This window comes from Petaurus breviceps, unplaced genomic scaffold, assembly GCF_028583685.1.
Source record: "Petaurus breviceps papuanus isolate PSGF00001 unplaced genomic scaffold, PetGlider_PUasm1.0 188, whole genome shotgun sequence".
In the NCBI taxonomy this organism is placed as follows: domain Eukaryota; kingdom Metazoa; phylum Chordata; class Mammalia; order Diprotodontia; family Petauridae; genus Petaurus; species Petaurus breviceps.
The window spans coordinates 43,193,455-43,217,806 of NW_027185804.1; the positions used below are offsets into that span (position 1 = coordinate 43,193,455).

A 24,352-nucleotide genomic window follows, 5' to 3' on the forward strand; every position below is an offset into this window, starting at 1 on the left:
AATAAAAGAAAAAGAATGAAAGAAAAAGTGAAAATAGCATGTTTCAGTCTGTATTCAAATAACATCAATTCTTTCTCTGGAGGCAGATAGAGTGCTTCATCATTTGTCCTTTAGGATTGTTTTGAATCATCGTTTTGCTGAGAATAGCTAAGTCATTCACAATTCTTCATTGAATAATGTTGCTATTTCTGTGTACAACACTCTCCTGGTTCTGCTCACTTCACTATGCATCAGTTCATGTAAGTCTTTCCAGGTTTTTCTGAAATCATCCTGCTTGTCATTTCTTGTAGCACAATAATATTCCATCACAAACATATACCACAATTTGTTTAGCTATTTCCCAATTCCATTTCTTAGCCACCACAAAAAAAGAACTGCTATAAATATTTGTGTACAAATAAGCCTTTATCCCTTTTTTAAAACACAAATATTTAAATGAATTTTAAAAAAAGAACAAGAAAGCTACTGAACTTTTATACCTTGTTTCTTTCTTAACAAAATGTTTGTTTTCTATAGGAGTTAGGTGGTACTGTGATCTGGAAGACCTGTATTCAAACTAGCCTCAGACATTTGCTATCTGTGTGATCCAGGGCAAAACACTTAACCAATATCTGCCTTGGTTTCTTCACTTGTAAAATGAGAATCATGATATCACCTACTCATTGTAAAGCTCAATGAAATATTTGTAAAGTGCTTGCAAACATTAAAGTGCTATGCAAATGCTAGGTATTATTTTCTTCATTTATAACTCAACAGGGTAGTAACAAAATGGTTCTATTTGTCATGTTCATTTTCTGCACTTTGTTTTCTTCTATGAATTAAATATATATGTATATATGTGTGTGTGTGTGTGTATATATATACACATATATATGTTGTTACTTCTTTTTCATTTTCCTTATTGGCTTGCCATGGTCACTGAGCTAAGGGTTGGAAATAAGATTCTGCTCCTGGCCTCCTGACTTCAAATCCAACCAATTTTCCATTGCATCATGAATAGCAAGATGATTTTTAGGATGAGCAAATCAAATACCAGAGCCAACTTTCATTCCCCCAAGAAGATCATCCTGTTTTTTTCTTCAGCTGCTGCCTGTCTCTCTCTCTCTTAGAAAATTAAATTAAATATTTTCTGCCTCCCCGTTCCTGGCAGAGAAGTAGAGTAGAATGCTGTGTTGTTGCATTTTTTTTTTTTTTGCTTAAGTGTCTTTGTTGAAAGGGAGGGTTCACTCTGTTCTGGTAGGCTAACTTGTCAGTTATAAAGACAAAATGTAGCAGTAAAACGTTTAAAAAAACTATTAAATGTCTTATCAGAAACAACACTTACCATAATACATAAATCTAAACTTGCTTACTTATTTACATTTAAATAACTCATTTCAATGCACTATAATAGTCCTTCCCTCCCAAGTCCCCATCATGCTCTGTCCATTCTTTCTCATGCCATTTTCCTCATATCATTATAGTCTGTGTGGACACCATTGCTCTGGATCTTCTTTTTTCACTGTGTATTATTTCATAACAATTTCTCTGTATTCCTCACACATATCTGTAATTGGATTATAGTATTGTATTACACGAATACCACAATTTGTTCCACTCAGGGGAGAACTAATCACAGCATCATTGGATTTACAGCTATTATGAACTTTATAGGTTACTTGGTTCAATAATTTTGGAGATGAGGAAACTGAGACTCAGAAAGTTTAAGGGACTTTTCCAAGGTCACTCAGGTACTAAGTGGGCAGAAGTGGGATAAGAGCTAGGTCTCCACAGAATCAGAACCTCAGAGTTGGAAGAGACCTCAGATGCCATCTAATCCTACCACCACCTGAACAGGAATCCCCTTGGCTACACAGGAGGTAGCCTGATGTGGTAGAAAGGGCAAGGAATAAATGAGGAGTTGCAGGACCTGAGTGTGAATCCCAGCCCTGCCAGTTACTACCTGTGTGATCAGCTTCCTGGGCTTCAGTTAACTCATTTATAAAAGAGTGTAGTGGCTAGGTCAGTACCATTGCTTCCTGAGGACACCCAAGTTTTTCTTTACATCAAGCCTAAATCTGCCTCCCTGCAAATCCCATCCATTGGTGCTTGTACCGTTCTTTGGAACCAAGTAAAACCAGTCTCATCCTCCTAGACACTTGTCTTCTCTTCTCCAGGCTAACCATTCTAGATTCCCTTAATCGGTCTTCAGGACCCCCTATGTCTTTGTCCCTCTTCTCAGGACATCCCTCAGTTTGTCAATACTCCCAAAAAAACATGCTGTCCCAGATGTGGTTTGATATGGGCAGAATGAGGCAGGGTAATTAATCCTGTTATTCTGGAACTCAGAACACATTCTGAGATCATATTAGCTTATTTGGCCTCTGGGTCACACCATTGACTCCCACCCAGGTTTCCATTCCTAAAGTTCCCCTCCCCGAGAGGATTTTAGAAAGTCCCCCCCCCATCCTGTACTGTACTTACAAAATTGGTTTCCAACCCAGATGTAGAACTTTACATTTATCCTAATTCAATTTCATCTTATTAGATTCTAACCAACAGGGGCATTAGCATCTTTTTTAGGACTGGACTCTGGCATCTAACATGTAAGTTATCCCTTCCACATTCCAGCTGTATAAATGCCATCGAAATAAACATGTTGTCCAGGACAGGGCCAAGCACAGATCCCTAAGGAATTCCACTAGAGAGAGCCCTGAAAGTGGATATTGACCCATTCATAAATATTCTTTGGGTCTGATCATTCAAATAACAGCTGCTCTCATCTCATAGATCTTCTTTAATCCGCCATGCTGACAAGGACTTCAACCAACAGCTTGTCTTTCTGTATCTTCAGTGCCCTGGATTTCAGTTTATCCAGACTGGTGACTGCACTTCACTGAATGTATCTCCCTTGCCATGCCCTCACTTACCTTAAGTTGCAAGTCCCTGTTAATTAAGAATCTATTCCTTCCCACTCTAAGTATCTCTTTCCTTGGCAGAGACTAAAAGCGAAATTCAATTTGAGTAGTTCTCCCTTTATCTCTGTGATCCATTATCATCATCTGAGTATTGTGCTTATCCTTTTTTTAATGCTCCTCATATCCCCCAAATAGCTTAAAAAGCCCCTTTGTCTTCTCCTTTGTATTTATCATCATCCTTAGATCATTCAGACCTTTCGCACACTGGACACTCTTCCTACACTTCCAATACAGTCATTCTTATTCATTCCTAGTTACCTGTCCTTATATTGGATCATTATATTACTGAGAATGGCTAAGTCATTTGCAGTTCTTCATCAATCCATCCTATCTCCTGTTCATGTCTTTTTTTTTTCTTTTTTATGTTCGCGTCTTTTTAAAAATCTAAGTTGATCAGAGAATTCCCCACATCATGTCTCTTTAGATAGTGCCTCCTTTTCTTCCAGGTTCCAATTGTGTTTTTGTTTCTTTGGAAGTCAAATGTGCCTCCTTGAATTTGGTTCCCTACTTTATTCTATTTATTACCTATACTTTGCACATTTGTGTATAGATGCCATATTTTATTCTTGCTGCATTGTATTCTTCTTGGGCATACTTAGAATACTTAGTCTCCTGTCTTTTTGCTAATAGTCTTCCTATATCATACCTTCTATTCTCTGTGATGTCTGGCCAGTCAGATCTAGATGAACAGTTTTCTCCTTTCCCTTCAGTTTTCAGCTTGAAGCTTGTCTGTCAGGTTCTAGAAAACTGCAGATACATACATTTTTACTGTACCTCATTAGGCGCACTCCATCGCTGGCCAAGAGCCCATCCTTCCTACATTCTAAGCCAAAGTTCAGAAACAAAGAGGTTGTTCTCAGACAAAATCACCTTATTCGGTCAGCCATTTCCCAAATCCAGACCTAACTTCTAATTCACAATAGCAGCTGTGCCCCTGTATTTTGCGGTGAGGGGGATTTCTCATCCAGGACTCCATAATCCATAGCAACGTTCTCAGGATTCCTTCTGATATGCTTGAACAGTAAGATAAGGAAGCCTGCAGGGTAGTGAATGGAAATTATTAGTCGTATTTAGAGTTTCAGGGAGATGAAATGTGTAGGACAAGCATAAAGGGCATGAAACATTCATTCATTCATTCAACAGATATTAATTAAACACATATTTTATGCAACTGAGTGTACTAGATACTTGGAGAGATGGAAAGAAATATTAGACTTAGTCTAATGGGGGAGAATGGAGAGGCAGGAGCAAAGCTGCCAGGGATGGAACAGAGGCACTGTACAGTGTAGATAAATCAGAAGTCCCAGAGGGCCAAGACCATCAATTCCGAATCCAGGATTGGAGATACTTCCGAACCCACCCACCCCCCTGTGACATCATTGAGGGGGGTGGAGATGGAACAAAAAGAGGGGTCCCCGCCCTGGGCTCTAACCAGCCTGAGTGGCCAGGGAGCTGAGACAGGGCAAGTGCTAGGGTTTCCTGGCTTAAAGGGCTTCCTGCCCCCTCACTAAATCCTGCTCTTTACTGTCTCCTTCACCCTCTCTGCCCGAGACCTTCACCGTCCAGGGTGCTGCTCTCAGTCTCTGATTCAGGGGCAGCTGCTTCTGACTTCCCCCAAACAGCTTCTCAGCTTTCTCAATATGAACTGCATCTCAGACTTCTTCACCTATGAGACCACCAAATCAGTCGTGGTGAAGAGCTGGACCATTGGGATTATCAATCGGGCTGTACAGCTTCTCATCATCTCTTACTTTGTGGGGTGAGTATGTGCTACCAGCCTAATGGGGTGTGGGGCAGCTCTGTCCCTATTAAATTAGGGATGGGTGTTCTTTTCCTTCTCACCTCTCTTCACCCCCATTGCTTTGATTCATCCTTCAAGGCATCTCCTCTTTCAGGAGGGAGGACCTTCATCCCAGGAGAGAGGTTCTGAAAGAACAAGTCACATACCCAGTTTGGAGCCTTGTCTCTGCACGTTTTGAGGACTGAGGTTCAAATTGTACCCCTTCTCTGGGGTTAGAGTTCCTTTACATGTCTTGTCTTATCCCTTCCTCATCTCCTGTACCAGGAAATAGGCACAAACCCTAAAACTCCCGAAAAGAAGAAGAAAAAAGTCCTTGGTGAATGGGAAGTGGGAAGGAGCCCCCAGATGTGTCTCAAGGCCAGGTCAGAATGTCAGGCAAGAAAATGGGGGAAGACGGCAATGGAGTGAGGTAGGGGTGGGAAGGATCCGGGGCTGAAAACAGAGTGGAAAGAATTCTAAATAGAACTGGCAATTGCCTTCTCTGGTAAGAAGCAAGAATGAAGGGAAAGCTGATGAAAGTAAGGGAAACTTACTTCACAGGGGGTAGGGGTGGGAATGAGGAGGAACAGGGGTGTGTTAAAGAAGTCAAAGCATTCTTTGCCCTTGTCTGGGAACTACAGGAGATGAGAGCTGCCCCTTGGGGAAGACATGCCCTAGGGCACATAGGCGTAATAACCATTAGGCATAGGCAGAGTTGCTAAGAAGGGGAGGAAGGAGGCTGGGTTGAGAGGCAATTCCTATAGTTACTGTGTTCCTCTATTTAGTCCTTAGGAAACAGGAAATTATCATACTTATCAAAAAAACATCCATCTCATGTGTGCTCATTCCCATATCCTGGAAGGAGTGATGGCAGAGTTCTGATCGATCCCCCTTTGGGAGATTCGAGGTCTTTGGGAGCCAACCCCACCCCATGCTAAAGGGCTCCTGGCAGACTGAATGGCATCCACCTGCTCCACGGGCCACTGCGGTGTAAAAATCACAAGCTAATCTCCGGAGAGGTCCTTGTCAGACTGGGTGGTTGTACCTCTCGAACTAGACCCTTCATCTTTGGGAGGTGAGAAGAGGGGGAGGGGCCCTGAGAAGAAGAGGAGAAAGCACTCAGGGTTGGGTGTGCTCCCTTATGTTCAGAAGGTTGGAGGAACGTGTAAAGTTGCTGGGATGCATGTTGAGGCATCTGTTGGTATGAGTCTGTGTTTGAGGTCATTAGTATATAAGGACAGGTATGTGTTTGTGTGAGCATTTCCAAATGTGAGTGCATCTGAGAGTGTATGAGAAACTGTGCTCATCCATGGAAGGAGGGTGGTAGGTACACTAGTGTGTGTGTGTGTGTGTGTGTGTGTGTGTGTGTGTGTGTGTGTGAGTGTGAGTGTGAGAGAGAGACAGTGCTACTACACCAAGCTGGGGGAGGGGAGAGGACTGGGCTGAGTGTATTGATGTAACTGGAATGGGCCGCCCCATGGGGATCTGTCAGAGCCAGAGATGGATGGGGTTTGATGTGCAGAAGCCAGAACACCTCCCCCTCAGGAAGAAGCAGGAGGAAGGCCAACTGACCTCTAGCCCTTAAAAGATGATGATGGAGAAAGGAAGGGAAAAGCTGGAATCTAGGCCAAAGTGTATCCAGGCCCTCAACCTAAACTGTTACTCTTCTCTTCTGTGATCCAGCTTTTCCTCTCGCAGCTCCCATTCTCTCTGTCTCCCCAGACCCAGCTCCCTAATACATTGTCCAAAGCCTCCTCAGATTCACACTGGGGAAGGGATAGGAGGGTGCCTGAAGCAGTGAGGGGGCCCATTGGGTACAACACTGAACTTGGAGTCAGGAAGAACTAAGTTCAAATCTTACCCTAGCAAGGGGTGGGAACCTGCAGCCTCGAGGCCACATGTGGCCTTCTAGGGTACCTGGGTGCAGCCTTTTGGCCGAATCCAAGTTTTACAGCACAAATCCTTTTATTAAGGGGATTTGTTCTGTGGAGTTTGGATTCAGTCAAAGGGCCGCACTTGAGGACCTAGAGGACCATGTGGCCTCGAGGCTGCAGCTTCTCTTCCCCTGCACACACTTCCTGGTTGTTTTACTCTGGGCAAGTCACAATTTCCTCATCTGTAAATCAAATAAGGTAGCTTATATAAAGTGCTTAGCTAATTTTTTTTTAAAGCAATCAGGGTTAAGTAACTTGCTCAAGATTACACGGCCAGTTATTTCTGGGTGTGGTGCTGAGTATTTGATTTGATCCCCAGGTCATCCCGACACTGGAGCCGGTCTTACTCGTTGAGCCACCTGGCCGCCCCTAAGCAATTGGGGTTAAGTAACTTGCTCAAGGTTACATGGCCAGGTGTTTCTGGGTGGGTGCTAAGTGTCTGAGCCTGGGATCTGATCCCCAGGTCATCCCAACACTGGAGCTGGTGCTCTTACTCATTGTGCTACCTGGCCGCCCCACTTAGCAAATTTTATATTGCCATGTAAATCTGGGCTATTATTATGAGGGTGGGGAGGAGAAGGACAGCAGGAAGGGCAAAATACCCAGGGAGGGCATTTGTTTCTGCCCTCATACAAAGATTAGCACTCGACTTGGAAGAATACCTCCAAAGACAAAGTGAATCAATTTACAAGCCTGGTCCATCCATTAAGTACCTAGAATGTGTAAGGCCAAGAGTCAGTCATGTGATTAACAGATCAGACTTGGAGTCACAAAGGCATGGGTTCAAGGTCTGCCTCTGACACATACTGGCAGAGTAACCACAGTCCCAGCCCTAGAGGCAGCTCTCCAACTTATAGAAGACTCACTGACCTGTCTCACAGGGAAGGAGTTTACATACCTGGAGTTCCCCACACACATGATGGAAATCACAGGTCTGGATCTTCCCCAAGGAAGGATCAGATAGTTGAAAGACAAATGACTTCACCTCTGGGCCTCAATTCTTCATCTATTAAATGGGGGTGAGGATGAGGAGTGGGGGGAGGTTTAGAGAAGATGATCCTTTAAGCAGCCTTTCAGCTCTAAACCTTACACTGCAACATGGCTATGTGGCATCCCTCCGATCATTCAAATTTAAGCTGCCAGGACACTGTCTTCATAGTCACTCTGTCTCCTCCTCTTCTCTTCTTTTTTTTGGGTGAGGGGGAGGAGTGTCTTCAAATTCCCCAGTGTGGAGGACTTCAATGTGGAAACTGCTCACTGGGGAAGCTAAGCAACTCTAGACATAATTTATAACCTTTACAGAATTCCCTGAAACCCTAGGAGATTAAATGGCTTGTCCATGGTCACACAGTCACTATGTGTCAGAGACAGAATTCAGAGTGACTATGTCAGGCTGCCCTGACATAGTCTGTGCACACAGTAGGCACTTAATAAATAAATTCTGAATAACTGCCTGGCACAATCTTGAGAATTCTTCTGACCATCTTGGTGGAGAATCTTCCATCTACATGTAGCTAGCTATAACTGGCATTCATATAGTGCCATAAGGTTTACAAAGTGCTTTACATATATTATCTCATTTTATCCTCATGATAATCCTGAGAGCTGGGTGCTATTATTATTATTTCCCATTTTCAAAGAAGGAAACTGAGGCAAACAGAGGCATAATCATTTACCCAGGATTGCCCAGCTAGGGAGTGTCTGAGCTCAGGTCCAACATTCTATCACGGCGCCACTTAGTGGCCAAGAGGCCCAGGTGCCTACAGGTGTCGCATCTCAGAGCCTAACCACCCCTCTAAAGTCCTTCCATCATCACCCCATTCACCAGAATAAGACCTGATGTAAGTCCTTTACCCAGCTGGCTCTTGCACTCTTTCCTTCCCTGCTCCATTTTCTTTACTCGCCGGATTGCCTTATACTCTTCTCTTCTGTGATCCAGCTTTTCCTCTCGCAGCTCCCATTCTCTCTGTCTCCCCAGACCCCAGCTCCCTAATACATTCTCCAAAGCCTCCTCAGATTCACACTGGGGAAGGGATAGGAGGGTTCTGAATAGCCTATTATGGGCTACTTCCTCCTGCATTCCCCGCTTGCTAAAGAGCCGCCACCCGCCTTCCGCTGTATAAATAATAAACCAGGAACAAGAGAATAAAATATTAAGTCAGAACAGTGGGGGAATTTCCAATAACTCTACACTTAGGCCTGTACCATCTCTTTGCCTCTGGCTTTAAGGGACAGGATCAGCCTTTCTGTCCTGGAAATGAAACATCCCAGGTTTGGAACTGCCTGGCTGCTATTGTGGGTCCCTGTGGGACCACTAAAAGTCTACAATTTGTTATTTCACAGCTAGCTAGTGATGGCAACCAGCCTTGATCACTAAGGCTCCCTTTCCACATACCCCTCTGGGCCATTCAGAAGCACCCTGGAGGTAGAGGGCTGTGAAAGTGATTGGTTATTTACAACTCAAAGTCCCTAGGCTCTTTCTCCTGAAACATGGCTATGCCAGGGAGATTCTTTGTTAGACAGTGAAAGGAAGCCAAGAAGGAGGTGGGGCCAAAGTGGATACAGGCCCTTAACCTAAACTGTTACTGGACAGAGGGTAAGGATGAAGACCTTGTAGGAATGTGTGGGTATCACTGGAAAGAGGACTGGAACTGGAACCAGATGAGCTGGGTTTTACCCCTGCTTCTAGGCTCATTCATTGGCTGTGTGACTTTAGGTAAGTTACTTAACTTCTCTGAGTCTCAGTTTTCTTAATTGGTAAAATGGTGGATGGGGTTGATAACACCTATAGTGTTAGTCTCATGATGATGATGATGAAGGAACCAGGGGTTGTACTAAGTGCTTTACAGATATTGTATCATTTGAACTTTTACAATAATACTGAGAGATAAGTTCTATTATTATTGCCTATTTCACAGAGAAGGAAACAGGCAGGCAGAGGTCAAATGACTTGCCCAGGATCACCCAACTTGGAAGTGTCTGAGGCTAGATTTGAACTCAGAACTTTTGGACTCCAAGTTCAGCCCCGTCTATCCAATGCAGTGCCTGACTTCCTCTAAGATCATTATGAGACTCTAGTGAGATCATTTTTGTAAAGCACTTTGCAAACTATATAAATGTTTAGTATTACTATACCTTTGGGGATGGCCATGATATAAAACCACAAGTTAAGAAATTGTCCAAATATCTTCATGGAATCCTGACTGCCCTGGGAAGGTTGTTCCCAAAGAAGTGGGCATACAGGAGCTCTTCAAAGGAGATGGGATGAACAGCTCAAACAGGACTGAGGGAACCAGAAGAAAGGAATGGTCAACGAAAAACAACTCACTCATCTTTACCATTAAACCTTTTTGGGTCATGGACACATTTGGCAGAATGGGGAGGCCCTTCTTAGAATAATGGTTTTTCCCATCCAAATTCATAATTGAAGGAAATGCTAAATTTTAAATATCTGTGAAAATAAAGATATAATTCACCCATCCCTGTCCACAGATCTCCTGAAATTCTTAGACCCCCAGGTTAAGACTCCCCTCCCCATCCTAAACTCACTTTCCTATTTCTACCAATGACATTACCATTCTTCCACTCACTCAAGTTAGCAAATTAGGAATCGTCCTTGATGTCTCTCTCTGGCTCACTCCACATACCCATTCATTTGCCAAGTTTCATTGATTCTCCTCCCACAAAATCATTCCCATCCATCTCCTCTTTCCACTGTTATGAAAACCATCCTGATTCAGGCCCTTTTTACCTATTGTGTTAACTATTGGTAACAGCCTCTTAATGGGTTCACCAGCATCCAGCTTCTCCCTTCTCCCACCCACATTCCACATCGTTGCCAAAATTTCCAAAGCACAGGCCTGACCGTGTCTCCCTTCCCTGCTTAAGAAAACCATTTCAGGGACTCTCCTGTTGCCTCTAAGATAAATCCCAAACTCCTCTGTTTAGCATTTAAAAGGCCTTTGTAATATGGCTCCAGTCTGTCTTTTCCCATTGATTACATATTACTCTCTCCCACACACTTCTACAATTCAGCCCGACTTAACTGTTTCCTGTACAAGACATCCCATCTCCCATCTCTCTGTTTTTGCATAGGCTTCTCCCATGCCCAGAATGCTCTACTTCCACACCTCTGCTCCTTTCAGAACAAATATTGATGAAGCATCAGGCACCGGACTAAATACAAGACAAAAAATGAAACATTCCTAACTCTCAGAATAGCTTCTCCTCTATCAGAAGAAACAACAAATACAGATGCAAACATATACAAAATGTATGTAAAGTTAATCCAAATTAATTTCCTGGATGGAGTGGTATGATGGGGGCGGTGTGGAATCAATGAGCTTTAAAAGGAGCCAAGAATTCTAAAATGTTGATTCGGGGAGGGAGTGCATTCCAGGCACGAGGGACAGCCTGTGCAAAGGGACAAGAGAGGGGAGATAGGACGTTGTATACAAAGAATGGTAAGAGGGTCAGTTTATCTGCACTATAGAATTCCTGAAGTTCAGTAATAGACATGATAATGTAATAAGTAATAATAATGAGTAATAAGCTGTAGCAAGGTTGTAAAAGGCTTTCTGCACCAAACAGAAAAGTTTGTATTTCATCCTAAAGTTAACAGGGAGCTAGGGGAAGTAAGCAAGGGAGTGACATGATCAGCAATACAACTCTGGCAGCTATGTAGAGAAAGAATTGGAAAAGGGAGAGGCTTCAGCTTAGTTCAAATCCTGCTTACTCTAAGTCTGATCTCCATCTCCTTGCAATTACTGAGCCCCACCTCAAATCAATTTGCTTCGGATCTGTGTATATTTTGTATTTATTTGTCTGCCCAGGCCTTATTTTTTCCCAGTATGTAAAACAGAACCACTTTGAGAGTGGGCAGAGTTGGCATTCTGTTTGCCTTTGTATCCCCAGGACCAAGAACACGAGTGTCCCCAAGTGGGTGCTTAATAAATGCATCCGATGGAATAGACAAAGGAGTCCGGAATGGTGTGCCTTGTGAAGAAGGAGGAAATGTTTCAGGGAAGGGGCTGGAAGCAGAGCACTGGGACATCTCAGCTGAGTGCTTGGGGTTTTTTCAAATGATGAGACTTTTCACTATGCATCATAGAACCAATAGTTTGAGCCGCTGCGGGCAGCGGTTTCTCCACCACTTGGTGGTCCTTAAAGGTGGGGGAGAAACTGTGGGCAGGAAGTGGGGGAGGGAAATTATTTCAGGGGAGTCCCTCTTCTTCAGGCTGAGCATTCTGAAATCCAACATCCATTCTAGGGGAGGGTGGTTACAAGAAGGCAAAATGAAGACCGACCAGAGCAGAGGAAGTCAGCGGCCACTGGGTGGCAGCACTGACCAAGGAATCAGGCCTTCAAATCCTGAAGTTTGCCTCTACCACCCTGGCATCCTTTCAATTTGCCAGGAAAAGGTCAAGCTCCCTGCCCCTTCCCTCTGTGACCCTGATCACCTCACCCTCGGGCAAGGCTCTCTGTCTCCCAGATCTTTGCTTCCTCCTCCCTGCTCCTCATTCCCCCAAGTCCTGTGTTGGAATTTAGATTGTGTTGAAGTCGGGGGGAGCCCAGGCTTAACACCTCCTTCCACCTTTTCCTCCTGGATGCACTGAGGTCAGGGCCCCAGCACATGAATATCCTAAAAGAGCTAAGGGTCCCATCATGTGGAGATCTAGATGTTTGTCCTCTCCATTCACTGTTAGACCTGGAGTCAGGAAGTTGGTGTTGACTTGTTTTAGTTATGTCTGACTCTTTGTGACCCCGTTTGGGGTTTTCTTGGAAAACATACTGGAAGGGTTTGCCATTTCTTCCTCAAGTTTATTTGACATAAGAGAAAACTGAGGCAAAAAAGGTTAATTGACTTGCACAGAGTCACCCAGCTAGTGTCTGAGGCCAGATTTGAACTTATTGGATTCATACCCTGTCTCAGATACATACTAGCAGAGTGACTTAGGGCAAGGCATTTGACTTCTTTGGGTCTCAGGTTTCTCAGCTATAAAAAAGGGGTTTGAGGGACAAGGCCTTTGGGGTACCATCCAACTCTAGATGTATATCTGGTCATCTAGTCTCACATGAAATCCCATCTCCAACATTCTAAGTTCTAAGATTCTTTCCAGTGATGACTAATAGAATCTGTGAGCGACCCTAAAGGGACCTGTCTTCCAGGACATGGTTCTTTGGTATCTTTTGGAAGCTGAGCCTTGATCTATCACCATGGACTTGACCACCTCTCCTCTCCCCAGCCCCATTCTTAGCATCTCACCCACTAGTACATCTGCATAAGATGGTTTACTGAGCCTCAATTCAATTTATTTCAATTCAGCAATCACTTTTGAAGTGCTTCCCAGGTACAAAACTTAAAGCTGACCTTGGACTCAGAAAGACCTGGGTTCAACAGATAGAGGACTGTGACCTTGGATAATTCATTTAACCTCTCTGCTCTTGGCAATACAGCAAGACTACAGACTAATTGCAAAGAAGGTACCAAGCTCTGGGGAGCGCTCTTCCCTTTTCACAATCTTACAAACTACAGCCCAAACCCATGCACCCAACAGCAGTTTGGCTGAGATCATTCACAACCTATGACTGGTTTGTTTGTTTTAGTGCTTCAGGCTTTTTTTTTTAATAATTTTTTTTCATTTTTAACATTCGCTTCCCTAAGATTTTGAGTTTTAAATTTTCTCCCCTTCATCTCCTCGCCCCTCCCCAAGATGGTGGGCAATCTGATCCAGACTCTACTTCTTCAATCATGTTAAACATGTTTTCACATTAATCATGATATAAAGAAGACTTAGAACTAACAGGAGGAACCATGAAAAAGAAGCAACAAATCAAAACAACCAAAGAAAAGAAGAGCAAACAGTGCGCTTCCATCTTCATGCAGACTCCCGAGTTCTTTCTCTGGATGTGGAGAGCACTTTCCATCATGAGCCTCTTGGAATTGTCTTAGATCCCTGGATTGCTGAGAAGAGCCGAGTTCATCAGAGTCAGTGATCACACAGTGTAAACCATGACTGTTTTAAGCCTACTCAACTGTCCCACTTCCTCTGGACTAGGTACATGCTTTCCCAGACTTTCTAAACAGTCCAAGAGAAGCAGCCGAAATGTCCAGCATTTCTCTTTCTACCTTAGAGACCTCCAACATGTAAGCAACCAATCAGAAGGAAGACTGGAGAGGCAACATATTGGAAGGAGAAGAAACCTGAACTGGGAGTCAGGGAAACCTGGATTCAAATCCCGCTGGGCTACTTTCTACCTGTGTAACTAAAGGCAAGTTCCTTCTCTCAGGGCCTCAGTTTCCTCATCTATTAACTAACTGATTGCCTTAAGGAAGTCAATATACTGCCTTGGGCTTCGGTCACTGATCCATAAAGTGAGTGGGAAGAAATAGATGAGCCAGACCATGTGTCCTCTAGACCCAGTCAGAACACAGTCTGGAGTATTGTCGTCAGTCCTGGGTGGCTTTTGAGGAAGGATGCTATTGAATAGCGGTGTGGTACTTTGGATTTTGGGTCACAGGACCTGGGTTTAAATCCCAGCTGTGTTTGCTACCAACACGAGCATGGATCAATCAATTATCCAATCTGGATCTCATTGTGTTCATCTTCATCTTTGTTGTGTCCTTGTATGATCTATTCCATTTCCCACCTCTCTTCCTTTGCCCAGGCTGTTTCTCATGCCCGAAATGCTCTAGATCCTCACTTCTCCGTCTCAGAATCCATAGCTCTCTTCAAGACTCAGTTCAATTACCAGCATTCCCTCTAGGTGGTAGAAAGTTGGGAGATCCTCCTATCCCCATAAGTTCTGAAAGTCCTTTTTAAAAGAAAATAAATTCTACTGACATCTTATTTTTGCATTGTCTAAATTTCTTCCTGTATTCCTCCCACTGCCCTTCCTATGGAGCCTTCTCTTATAACCATTTTTTTTTTAAAGCAATTGGGGTTAAGTAACTTCCTCAAGTTTACACGGCCAGTTATTTCTGGGTGTGGTGCTAAGTATCTGAGCCCAGATTCGATCCCAGGTCATCCCAACTCTGGGGCCAGAGCTCTTACTCACTGCGCCACCTGGCTACCCCTCTTATAACCATTTTTAAAAGAAAAAGAGGAAGAGGGGGAAAATAAGCCAAACCAACTTCTCTTTCTCTGTCTCTGTCTCTCTCTGTCTCTCTGTCTCTGTCTCTGTCTCTGTCTCTGTCTCTCTCTCTCTCTCTGTCTCTCTCTCTCTCTGTCTCTCTCTCTCTCTCTGTCTGTCTCTCTCTCTCTCTCTCTCTCTATATATATATATATATATATATATATATATACATACACACACACATATATACATATATATGTGTATGTATTTTTTTAAAACCTGCAGAATATGCAATGTCTTACAGCCATGGATTCCATGGATTCCCCACCCTCCCCCCTCCCCATATCTCATCTCTTCAAAGGAGAAGGGAAGTATTTTTTTTACTATTTCTTCTTTGGGGCCAAGCTGGTTCTTTTAAATTTTGCAATATCAAAGCACTTCTTCATCTGCTTTGCATACATTTTAAATTTATTTATTTATCTGCATGTTTTCCCCCAATAGAATGTAAGCTCCTTGAAAGCAGGAGCTGCTTAAAAAAACACCTTGTATCCCCAGTGCTTAGTACAAAGTAGCTGCTTAATTTAATAACTTCTGGCTAAATTGAAGTAGGAGAGAAACAGATTTGGTCAACAAGACAAACCAACAAGCATTTATTAAGCCCCTACTATGTTCCAGGTACTGTGCCCAGCACTGAATATATAAACAAGTCCCCTTAGGGTCACTCACTGAGAGCAAAATATGGTCCCTGACCTCAAGAAGTGCACATTCTAATGGGGAATACAACATTCAAACAACTCTGTACACATGAGGTATAAACAAGGAAAGAAGGCATATAGGAGGTAATCCCAGAGGGAAGGCATCAGTAACATGAAAAGTGAGGGGCTGAGAAAGATTTAGCCATCATGGAAGGAAGAACTGGCTATCAATCAGAGCTACCCAAAAAATGGCACAGGCTGCCTGAGAAAGAGTTAATTTCCCCTTCCTGTAGAGCTGTGAACAAGGGTTGGAAGGACCATCCATTGGGAATATTGTAGAAGTGATTCAGGTTCAGATACAGGTGATTCTTGGTGGTTGAATCTCTTTTCCAACTCACATTCCATGAAAGACTTCTCCAGTTCTTAATCTTATGACCCCTTGTCTAATTATAAGGTATAAATAATCACATGGTGATCTTGTGAAGAAGGGGTCCGTTTGTCCTGGCATTTCTTCTGTTTTTTGAAAATTAAAAATATTCCACTGCACGTTTAACAGGAAAAACATGTTGACTTGGTAAAGTGGTCATTGAGATCTCTTTGGGGTTGTAGCGAGTTTGAGGGGCTCTAGATTTGTTGACCTTGGGCCCTCTTTCTCTCCCTCTCTCCTGGCCTCAGGTGGGTGTTCTTACATGAAAAAGCATACCAGGTACGTGATACAGCCATTGAGTCTTCAGTGGTGACCAAGGTGAAGGGCTTTGGACGCTATGCCAATCGAGTCATGGATGTATCTGACTATGTGACCCCACCCCAGGTAAAACCCTTTCTGAAGTACATGTGGATGGGGGGGGGAATGGGGAGTCTAGGGGCAAAAAGAGGAGAAAGAGGCAAACTGATGGGGAACTCTAGGCCAGAGACAGTGGAAAGTCTTGAGGTGGCTGAATTAAGGTCCCCCTAGAACACTAAGATTTGAGGGAATGACAATTACCTATTGGAATGGGTGAGCATCTTGCCATTGTAAACCCTGGAGTAAGAATAAGGAAAACTGGGTTTCAGTTATAATTTTTGCCTTATATTTTCTTAAGTAAGTAACTAAAGCTTTCTGGGTCTCAGTTTCCCCAGTACTAGAGAGATATAACGTTGCCCTGCCTGATATGAATGCCAATAGTGGACATTTATAAAAGACTTTAAGTTTTACAAAGTACAATAAATATAATATCTCATTTGAGCCTCATGACAACCTTGTGAAGTAAATACCTCAGATGTTGTTATTCCCATTCTGCAACAGAGGAAACTGAGGCTCAGAAAGAGGAAGTAATTTAGTGATGGTCATGCAGCTAGTAAGTTGCAGAGATGGGATTCAAACCCAGGAGTTTGGAGGGGATTAAAGGCTGGCATATCTGTGAGAACACTTCAAAAACCGTAATGTAAGATGTTACAAATGTGAGTTCTTTTCAAACTATGATTGCATCTTTTCTCTCCCACTCTCTACGCCAAAGGGGACCTCTGTCTTTGTTATCATCACCAAACTGATCATCACTGAAAACCAGAGGCAAGGATTCTGCCCGGAGGTGAGAGCAGGTGGAGGTGGAAAGGAAGGGCACAGAGATAACAAAAACGATAATAAAGGAAGTAAATCAGTGAGCTAAGGGAGGGAGAAGAGTATGCTTTTAAGGAAGAGAAAGGCAAGGTTGTCAAATATGTCACTTGAATAGGGACAACAGTACTGCCTAGACAGGAAGGAGTAAAATTACTGGGGAGAAGTTCCTGCAAATGTAGAGGTTGGAGATGTGGTGTGAGTAACGCAAGATGAAGGACTTGTCCAGATGGACTGTGGAGCTGAAAAGGTCAGAAGCAAGAGGCAGTGGGTGATGAGAGAGTAGGCTCAAAGCCAAGAATTACAATAAATTCTGAAGGAGATTATAGAGGGGAGGCAGGATTCAGTCTGCAAGACACAGTTGCCTCAATTTGCCACATTTATCTGGACTATGGGCCTATGAGTGTGTGTGTGTGTGTGTGTGTGTGTTTCAATGACACCCATGTGTGACTAGCCCTGCTCTCCAGCTTATGAAGTCCCTTCACCTGGAAAGCTCCCACCATCACAGCCATCACTTTTCTCCATGACAATGTCTTAGTCCAGAGCAGTGAGGGTTTAAAGTAGTTAAAAACATGAGCAGAGTCATGGGAAATGAATTCTGCAACTGGTCCAGTAGCCCTGGTTCATGTCTGGGGGCCAAGAACCTTTTTCCTACCTCTGCCCACTCCAAAGAGACAAAGACTGATTTCACTCAATTCAATCTCCAATCCTAAAAACTTCCCCTCCTTCCTCCATCTCTTAGAATACTTATTTCCTTTGAAACTCAGCTCTAAAGCCACCTTCTACCTGAGATCTTTCCTTATTCCCCTACCTCCAATCAGCCAGCACCTCCCCTTTCATCAAAACTATCTTGTATTTTATACATATGTATATATATACACACACATGTATATGTATATATACTCTATTATATGATATAGCAAACCAATATGATATGATATGATATGAGCACACATAGTCTACCATGATACAATGTAAGCTCCCTGGGGCAGAGAACATTTTCTTAATATCTTTGTGTCCTCAGTGCCTAGCAAAGGTGCCTCGCACATAACAGTAGGCACTCAATAAATGCTTGCAGATCAGCTGATTGAATTCAAAAGGCATTTGTTAAGGCTGAGACAGGCTAAGTTAAGGCACTGAGGCTTTGGGGCTTTGGGGACAGGCAGATTAAAAACAAAATGGTCACTGCCCTAACAGATCTCATATTCTGGAGGGAGGAGATGGGGTGGGGGACTAGGGAGGAGAATATACACACAGAGATAAGCAATTTCAAAGTATGAACAAAGCAAATGCAAAGTAATTTCCTGGCAGATGGATCCCAACAGCTAGGGCGAGGACATGGTGCAGAAGCTGCATTTTAAAGGAAAGCAGGGGTTCAGAGAGGCAGAGGTGAGGCAGGAGATCTTCTGAGGTATGGAGGCCAGGCTATGAAAAGGTCCAGAGGTGGGAGATGGAAGAGACAGCAAGGAGGCCAGGCTGGCAGCAATGTAGACTATGTGAAGGTAACGGATAATCGGTCTTGAAAGAGAGGTTGTAGCCTAACTCTGAAGGGCTTTAAAACACTGACCAGAGACCATGAGGAGCCACTGAAGTTTCCAGCAGAGGAGTAATGTGTTCAGGTGGGTGTGATCCTCATTGGGGACTGTGTGAAGGAGAGACTGCAGAGGAGAGGCGGAGTGGGAAGCCTGGCCACTGAACCCTTGAGGGGTTCTGAGAGGTGGGGGGACAGAAGTGCTCCTTCTCAGGGGCTCCCCCCTGGTCGTGTCTCTGCAGAATGAGGAGAAGCATGCCTGCACCACAGACAGGGACTGCCGCGCCGAGAGCTTCACTGGTGGGGGTGAGTGTGACCATGCCTTGTCCTTGCCCAAGATGCTGCTGGCTGGGAATCCTGGGAAGGACTCAGAGTTTATGTTGGGGGACAACCTAAGCCCAGCAGAGTCTTCACTAGCTGGGACAGAAAGGAGCCAGGTAACCAATCTATCCATTTTTTAACAAGGTTAGAAATACAGGGGGAAGGAAGAGACAGATGTGGCTGTCTCCTCAGGTAGAATTCTGGCTCCTTCTGCCCCCCCCCCACCCCCAGCTGGTCTTTCTATGGTGTCCTGGTAAATATGTAACAACCAGTCCTCCACCAAAATATATATACCTAAGAGACACTTTAAAGTTTCTCTTAAATATTTACTTATATGTAGATTATTACGTTAGTAATTTCTAAGATCTAGACAATCGATCAAACAATTAATCTAACCCAGATCATAGTCCTTGCCAATTCCTGAGAATTGGAACAATTGAGTAGTTATCTGTCTCCAGTGGTTTGGCTGATTCCAGCATAACCCAGTTCAGACCTTGCTAGCTCAGATAGGTGGGGAGAGAGGTGGGAAAGGGCAATGGGATGGATCTCTGGGTGATGTGGTCATTATTTCCTCTCAGGCATTCTCACTGGTCGCTGTGTGAATTATAGCTCCAAGCTAAAAACCTGTGAGATCCAAGGCTGGTGTCCTGTGGAGGTTGACACAGTGAAGATGTAAGAACTGAGCCTCCTGATCCCCTTGAGCAAGATGGAAGACGATGAGCTAGCCTCAGACTCCCTGACTTCCCAGCACGTGCCCTTGTAGAGGCCCTGGGAAGTCCCTGCTCTTGGGGTTTCCCTTTGCCTGCCTATTGACTTTCCTCCATTTTCCTCCCTGAGTGCTCCCATCCTAGGGCCGAGGTTCTAAAAGGGTTTCCCTTTAATACTGAAAGCCCCCATTTCTACAGGGTTTGGGGGATCAGCTCCCTAGCCCCGCCCAGGCAGGGGGGTAGACTTCCCCTCTCCTCTAGGAGGAGCTCAGGGTTCTGCTTTCATCCCTCAGGCCCGTCATGATGGAAGCTGAGAACTTCACCATCTTCATCAAAAACAGCATCCGTTTTCCTCTCTTCGACTTTGAGAAGTGAGTCTTTGGTCTGACCCTAGAACCCAGTCAGCAGCTTCCTCCCCACCTCCCCCCTCATCTGCCACACCTAAAACCCAGTGGGCAGTTTCCTTCTGTCTTTCTCGTCATCATCCCTACCCAGAACCCAATACACAGATTCCCCCCTTTTACTCTTCCCCCTAAAATTGGATCCCGAGCTTACTGTTCCTTCTCCTGTTTTTCCCACCTAGAGTCCAAGCCACAACTTCTTCCCTCTCCTTCTCTTACCTTCCCCCTTAGAACTGATCCATTGCTTCCTCCCCAATCTCCCTTCCTGTATCGAGGAAGTTGGAGTTAGACAGGAGGACAGAAAGACAGGTGCCCCTGGTTACATTCATTTTGCTTCCTCCATTGTACTTTTTGTCCTTTCTTATCATTTAGACTGAGGAAGGTAGCAGGCCTTTCTCACATCCTTCCCCAGCCTAGGCCTCTCTTGGGGCTTTTGCTTGAACCAGCTCTAAGTGATCATCAAATACTTTTGGGCGCATAGCCCTCTGGGGTTTGGACAAAACAACAGCTCTCATTTACTTAGGGCTTTACAATTTACAATTCACTTTCCCTACAATTACCCTGTGAAGAAGATAGTGAAAGTAGGGGGAGATTGAATGTTTTGACCCAGGCCTCACAGCTGATAAGCCTCAGAGCCAGGATTAAAACCCAGACCTTCCAAGTCCAAGTCCAATGAGTAAGGTCACAAATTGCCAAATCACTCAGCCACGGTAATAATATTAATATTTGTGTAACTCTCTACATGACGATGGGGCAGTTAGGTGAAGCAGTATATAGAGTACCAGACCAGCCCGAGGAATTCTCATCTTCCTGAGTTCAAATCTGGCCTCTGACACTTCCTAGCTGTGCTAGGAGAGGGACCCAACCTCAATTACTGGGAAAAAGCAGGCGAGGAGAGCTAAGCCCAGGAGAGAGGCACCAAGTTAAAGGGCTGTGGGAAGATTCTCCCGATGCAGGAAAGGGACTGGCATGGTCCTGTGGGAGCTAGAGAGAGCTGCTGTTCAGTCATGTGCAACTCTTCATGACCCCATTAGGGTTTTCTTGGCAAAGATACTTTCTCCTGTAGATGATTTAATAGATGAGGAAGGAGACAAATAGGGTTAAGTGACTTGCCCAGAGTCACCTTGGTAGTAAGTGTCTGTGGCTGGACTTGAACTCATGAAGATGAGTTTTCCTGACTCCAGGCCTGGCACTCAGTGCACTGTGCCATGACAAAAGATTCCTAAGAGGAAGAATGTGGTCCTATGGCCTCATTCGGAGCAGTCATAGTTGTGGCTGTGTACGGGTCTATAAATGGCTATGACTGTTGCTTACACATTTCCCCCAAGATTTATGGAAACACAAACAACGCATCTCTCCACAAGTTTAGTTTAAGATAAATAAATGGTCTGAATTATCTGTTCTTGGAATTGGCTGCTCTGGTCTGATTTAACTAAAGACCATGTGGCATAGTGGAAAGTACTCCGGGTTTGGAGAGAGGGGGCCTAGACTCAAATCTGCTGTCTATGAACTGTGGTCAAAACTTTTCTGGGTGGCTCACTCAGTTCAATAGGGCGGCCAGATCCTAAGCTCCCTTCCAGCTCTGACATTCTAGATTCCAGGTCTAGGAGTTCCTTACAGGTTTTTCACAGGACCCAAGTTCTAAGTCTGGAAGGCACCTCAGAGGCCATCTAGCTCAATACCTTAATTTTCCAGCAGAAGCAACTGGCCAACGGAGGTTGAGGGATTTGTCCAAAGTCACACAGCTGGGAAATTTTGGATTAAGCCAGTAGCAAAACACCCTGAATCCAGTGTGTCTTCTGCTGTGTCAGACCACATCCCTCTGACATTTTGTTCTAAGGTCCCTCCCAGGCCCAGTGCTCTCTGTCCTAAGGTCCCTCCCAGCTATGATGTTTTATATTCTTCCAACTCCAACGTTCTATGTCCCGTCTATGGTTAATTCTGTCTTTAAACGGATTGAAAACGTGTCCAGATTATCTACTGTAACTACTCATATCTTTGCTTCCTCTCCCCCGAGCCCTGAAAAGGCCCTTAGGAGGGGCTGGGATGGGCTGCTTTTTGCTCCTTCTCTAACTGGTCTTTACCCCGATGTGCTAAGAGTAGGGATGTTCTTGTCTCAGCACCCCAATCCACCCAATCCTCCTGTCCTCTGGCTTCAGGTCCTGTGCTGGGAGTTCTGTTTCAGGCTGTGTGGCATGGTCTGTGATTTGGCCCTGGCACAGGAATCCTCCAGGCAGATGTTAAGTAGAAATCTTACTTTCCCCTTTGTCCCTTATCAACCCCCCCCCCCCCGATTTTCCTCCACTCACCCAGATTCTCTGTCTTCTCTCTTTTTTTCTGCTCTTTCCCAGGGGAAACTTGCTACCCAACCTCACTTCTGCAGACATAAAGAAATGCCATTTCCACCCTGAAACTGCCCCTTTCTGCCCCATCCTTCGGGTGGGCGACGTGGTCAAGTTTGCAGGACAAGATTTTGCCAAGCTTGCCAACACAGTGAGGACTCCTTTCTCTTGTCCCATGTGGTGTCAGCACTTCTTCTAATGCCTGAGGCCCGTGACACTATGGCCCAATGGGTTTCTGGAGAGTGGAGGTGGTCCAGAATCCTGGGGCAAGACCCCAACCCACCAACTTCCTCTACTCTTTAAGCATCTTTTTGAATACATCTCAGTCTCTGTTTTCCATTCTGAGCAGTAGGGGAAAGGGACTAGACCACACCCACTCCTTATCTTGAGAGTGGTTGTCATTGAAAATGTCCAAGAATGTTTAAAAAACATATGGTCCTCCAGACAATGGAGATTAGTCAAGAAACAATTAATTAAGCACCTTCTATTTGCTGGGCATTGTGCCAGATCATACCTTGGTGTCTTTTTCTTTCTATTCTTTCTTCTTTTTTTTTTTTTAAAGCAATCAGGGTTAAGTAACTTGCTCAAGGTTACACGGCCAGTTATTTCTGGATGTGGTGCTGAGTATCTGAACCCGGATTTGATCCAGGTCATCCCGACACTGGAGCCAGTGCTCTTACTCGCTGAGCCACCTGGCCGCCCCTCTTGGTGTCTTTTTCTCTCACATAATATGGTTGGTGGGTCAGGACTCCCTGTCCTGTGAGCTGGAGAGTCATGAAGGCTCAGCCTAGCTGTGAGCTTCTTTATTGAGGTTCTTGTGATAAATCATTTCCCTTTCTTCAAATCCCCCATCTAAAGAAGGGAAGAAGATGCTGCCTAATTACTTCTAGAGGAGTAGATAAATTGGGAGAAAATGAGAATGTTCATGATTGAGAGACAGGGGTATAATACAGAGACATGGGTTCAAGTCCCACTGCTGACACATACTGGCTATGTGACCCAGGAGGGGTGAGAGCCAACCTGTATTTCCCCATCCGAGTGTTCTTATACCAAAAAAAGTCTATTAACTATCTCTTATTTCATATTTATTTAGGCCATCTAGGTGACCTAGTAGAGAGAGCATTAGATATGAAATCGAGAAGAGCTGGGTTTGAATTCTGGCTCAGATACTCGTTATGTGAGCTGGTTATAATTTAACCTATATATATGTAATTTAACCAATTATTTAACCTCTCCCAGCCTCAGTTTCCCCATCTATAAAATAGGAGTAACTCTCACAGGGTTATTGTGAGGATTAAAGGAGAAAACATCTCTGAAATGCTTTGCCAATCCAAACCACCATGTAAATGCTAGTCAGTCTCCTCCTCCTCATTGTTCCAATGTCTGGTTTCTCTTCTCAGGGAGGAGTCCTGGGCATTAAGATTGGCTGGGTCTGTGACTTGGACAGGTCTTCAGATCAGTGCATCCCCAAATACTCCTTCACCCGGCTCGATGGTATCTCTGAGAAGAGCAGTGTCTCTCCTGGCTACAACTTCAGGTAATTCCTTGGAGGGGTTGGAGCAGAGATGTGCAATTTTCCAAGTAGCTTCATCCCCGCTGTTCATAGGGAATAAAGGGCCCTCAATCTATAGGATCATAGGAAAGTCTGCATGAGGGAAAACCTGAGTCCAATTTCCATTTTTCTTATTGGTGATTTGGCACAGACTCTCATATGATTGTTGATTGTTTATATTTCTGCTTTTAAAAACTATTCATGTCTTTTTGCAATTAGCTATTGGGCAATATACATTTGTATATACTTGGCTTTATACGTTTGTGTTCAAAAACAAAAGAATGATGCTGTACTGAGGTTAGGAGAGACAGAGAGAGGGGCGGAGGGAGGAAGGGAAGGAGGGAGAGAGAGAGAGACAGAGAGAGAGAAAGAGAGACAGAGACAGAGAGAGACAGAGACAGAGAAAGAGAGACAGAGACAGAGAGAGAGAGAGAGAGAGAGAGAGAGAGACAGAGACAGAGA

General features: G+C 44.3%; 1 protein-coding gene across 1 annotated transcript; it reads left to right on the forward strand.

The window, feature by feature from the left end:
• Window positions 1-4,241: 4,241 nt before the first annotated feature.
• On the forward strand, window positions 4,242-23,879 carry LOC138163651 (P2X purinoceptor 3). The gene is made up of 8 exons (XM_069091082.1): window positions 4,242-4,716; window positions 16,118-16,253; window positions 16,939-17,010; window positions 18,810-18,873; window positions 19,467-19,560; window positions 19,889-19,966; window positions 22,348-22,489; window positions 23,739-23,879. The coding sequence occupies exons 1-8, from the start codon at window positions 4,598-4,600 to the stop codon at window positions 23,877-23,879; spliced, it is 846 nt and encodes a 281-aa protein (XP_068947183.1). The 5' UTR covers window positions 4,242-4,597.
• The last annotated feature ends 473 nt before the right edge of the window (window positions 23,880-24,352 follow it).